We start from the raw sequence: 1,385 nt of genomic DNA on the forward strand, positions 1-1,385 counted from the left end.
TTGTTAAGGCATGTTATGTTAGGGTAAAAGGTGGTTGTGCCAAGAGAAAGTGGCCAGTTCAGTGATATGGCCGGCTCGGTGATAATCTATGTTAGAGGAACCTAGAAAAGTAAAGAAGCTTTAGCCTAGTAATTGTAAGTAGACTATATTAATACAGGGCGTCAGCGCAATAGGGCGTGTTATCCTACCCTTCCTTATCTTTGCTAGCAAGTTTCTTATCTCTAACTAGTTTACTAAGGACCTCCTACGTAATTAGGTTATTTAAGTAAGCCTAACAGGCTAGACAAACAATAATCTAGTGCTTGCCTAGCTTAATTACTTTAATACACATGTGAGGCCTGTAGGAGCGTATAGGCTGTTAATTATTAACAGCCACAAGAGCTATTGCTTGATAGATTTCTAGGATTGCTGCAAGGAGAAGAAGATTATTGCCCTCTGTATGCCTCTACACTTGTTACCCCTTGTGCAGCTGCTTAATATTGCCTGTTTCTTGCTATTAAAGAGCGCGTACAGTTGTCAGATTCAAAGGGTTCTTGCTAATTGTTGTGATGAATTGAATTGAACGATTAATTTATGAACAGGTGGCTTTTATCCCCTGCTCTTGTGCGACCAGCTGCACGGTCCATTCCATGCAGTTCTATTCCAGCCAAGCCAGTGTTACGGCCAGCCTTGCTCATGTCTGACAACAGTAATTAGATCTTAGCCTTAGCACGTAATTACATTAACTATATTAGTAAACAGAGCTTCTTACTAGCCTCTAAAATAGCTTTTAAGAAGGCGTTTATAAGAGAGAATGCTTGTATAGGGTTTTAAGGCGCTCGATTGTCTCTATATAATCTACAGGCTGTGTTATTAAAGCTGGATGTGATACTTAACTTAAGTATCCTCTACTAGATTAAACTACACGCTAATTATCTTAGGATCTTCCTGTAGTATCCTCTGTCTATCCTTAGCGTAATTAAAGGCTATTTTAAGCTTATCTAAACGCGTTATAAGCCTGCTAGCCTATAGTTTACTAACAGGCTCTTCACTACGCACACTTAGTATTGTATTAGCTATATCTACCACCTTACATAGCTAGGGCGCAAATCCTCGCGAATTAAGGTTAAGTATATACTAGACAATTGTCTGCTCCTCTAGTATAGTAAGTTTCTAGCAATTAGCGTGTATGTCTAGTTAAAACGTAATATTGCAAAGGTAATTAGAGACCTACTAATAAGGTACGTTTAATACTCTAGCAGCACTGTAGATACTGCGAAATTAGCTAGCATAGAAGGCCTAGATAGCAGGGATAACTCTACCTTCTCTAGTAGTATTCTAAAGTTGTTGTTGTTAAGGCATGTTATGTTAGGGTAAAAGGTGGTCGTGCTAAGAGAAAGTGGCTG

General features: G+C 39.0%; 1 protein-coding gene across 1 annotated transcript; it reads left to right on the forward strand.

The window, feature by feature from the left end:
• Positions 1 to 439: 439 nt before the first annotated feature.
• M421DRAFT_79463 (uncharacterized protein) lies at positions 440 to 813 on the forward strand (the record flags this gene model as incomplete). Its single annotated transcript, XM_033597486.1, has 2 exons — positions 440 to 529; positions 697 to 813. 2 exons carry the CDS (start codon positions 440 to 442, stop codon positions 811 to 813), a joined length of 207 nt encoding a protein of 68 aa, XP_033442392.1.
• Positions 814 to 1,385: the final 572 nt, after the last annotated feature.

Source organism: Didymella exigua (genome assembly GCF_010094145.1).
Source record: "Didymella exigua CBS 183.55 unplaced genomic scaffold M421scaffold_141, whole genome shotgun sequence".
Taxonomy (NCBI): Eukaryota; Fungi; Ascomycota; class Dothideomycetes; order Pleosporales; family Didymellaceae; genus Didymella; species Didymella exigua.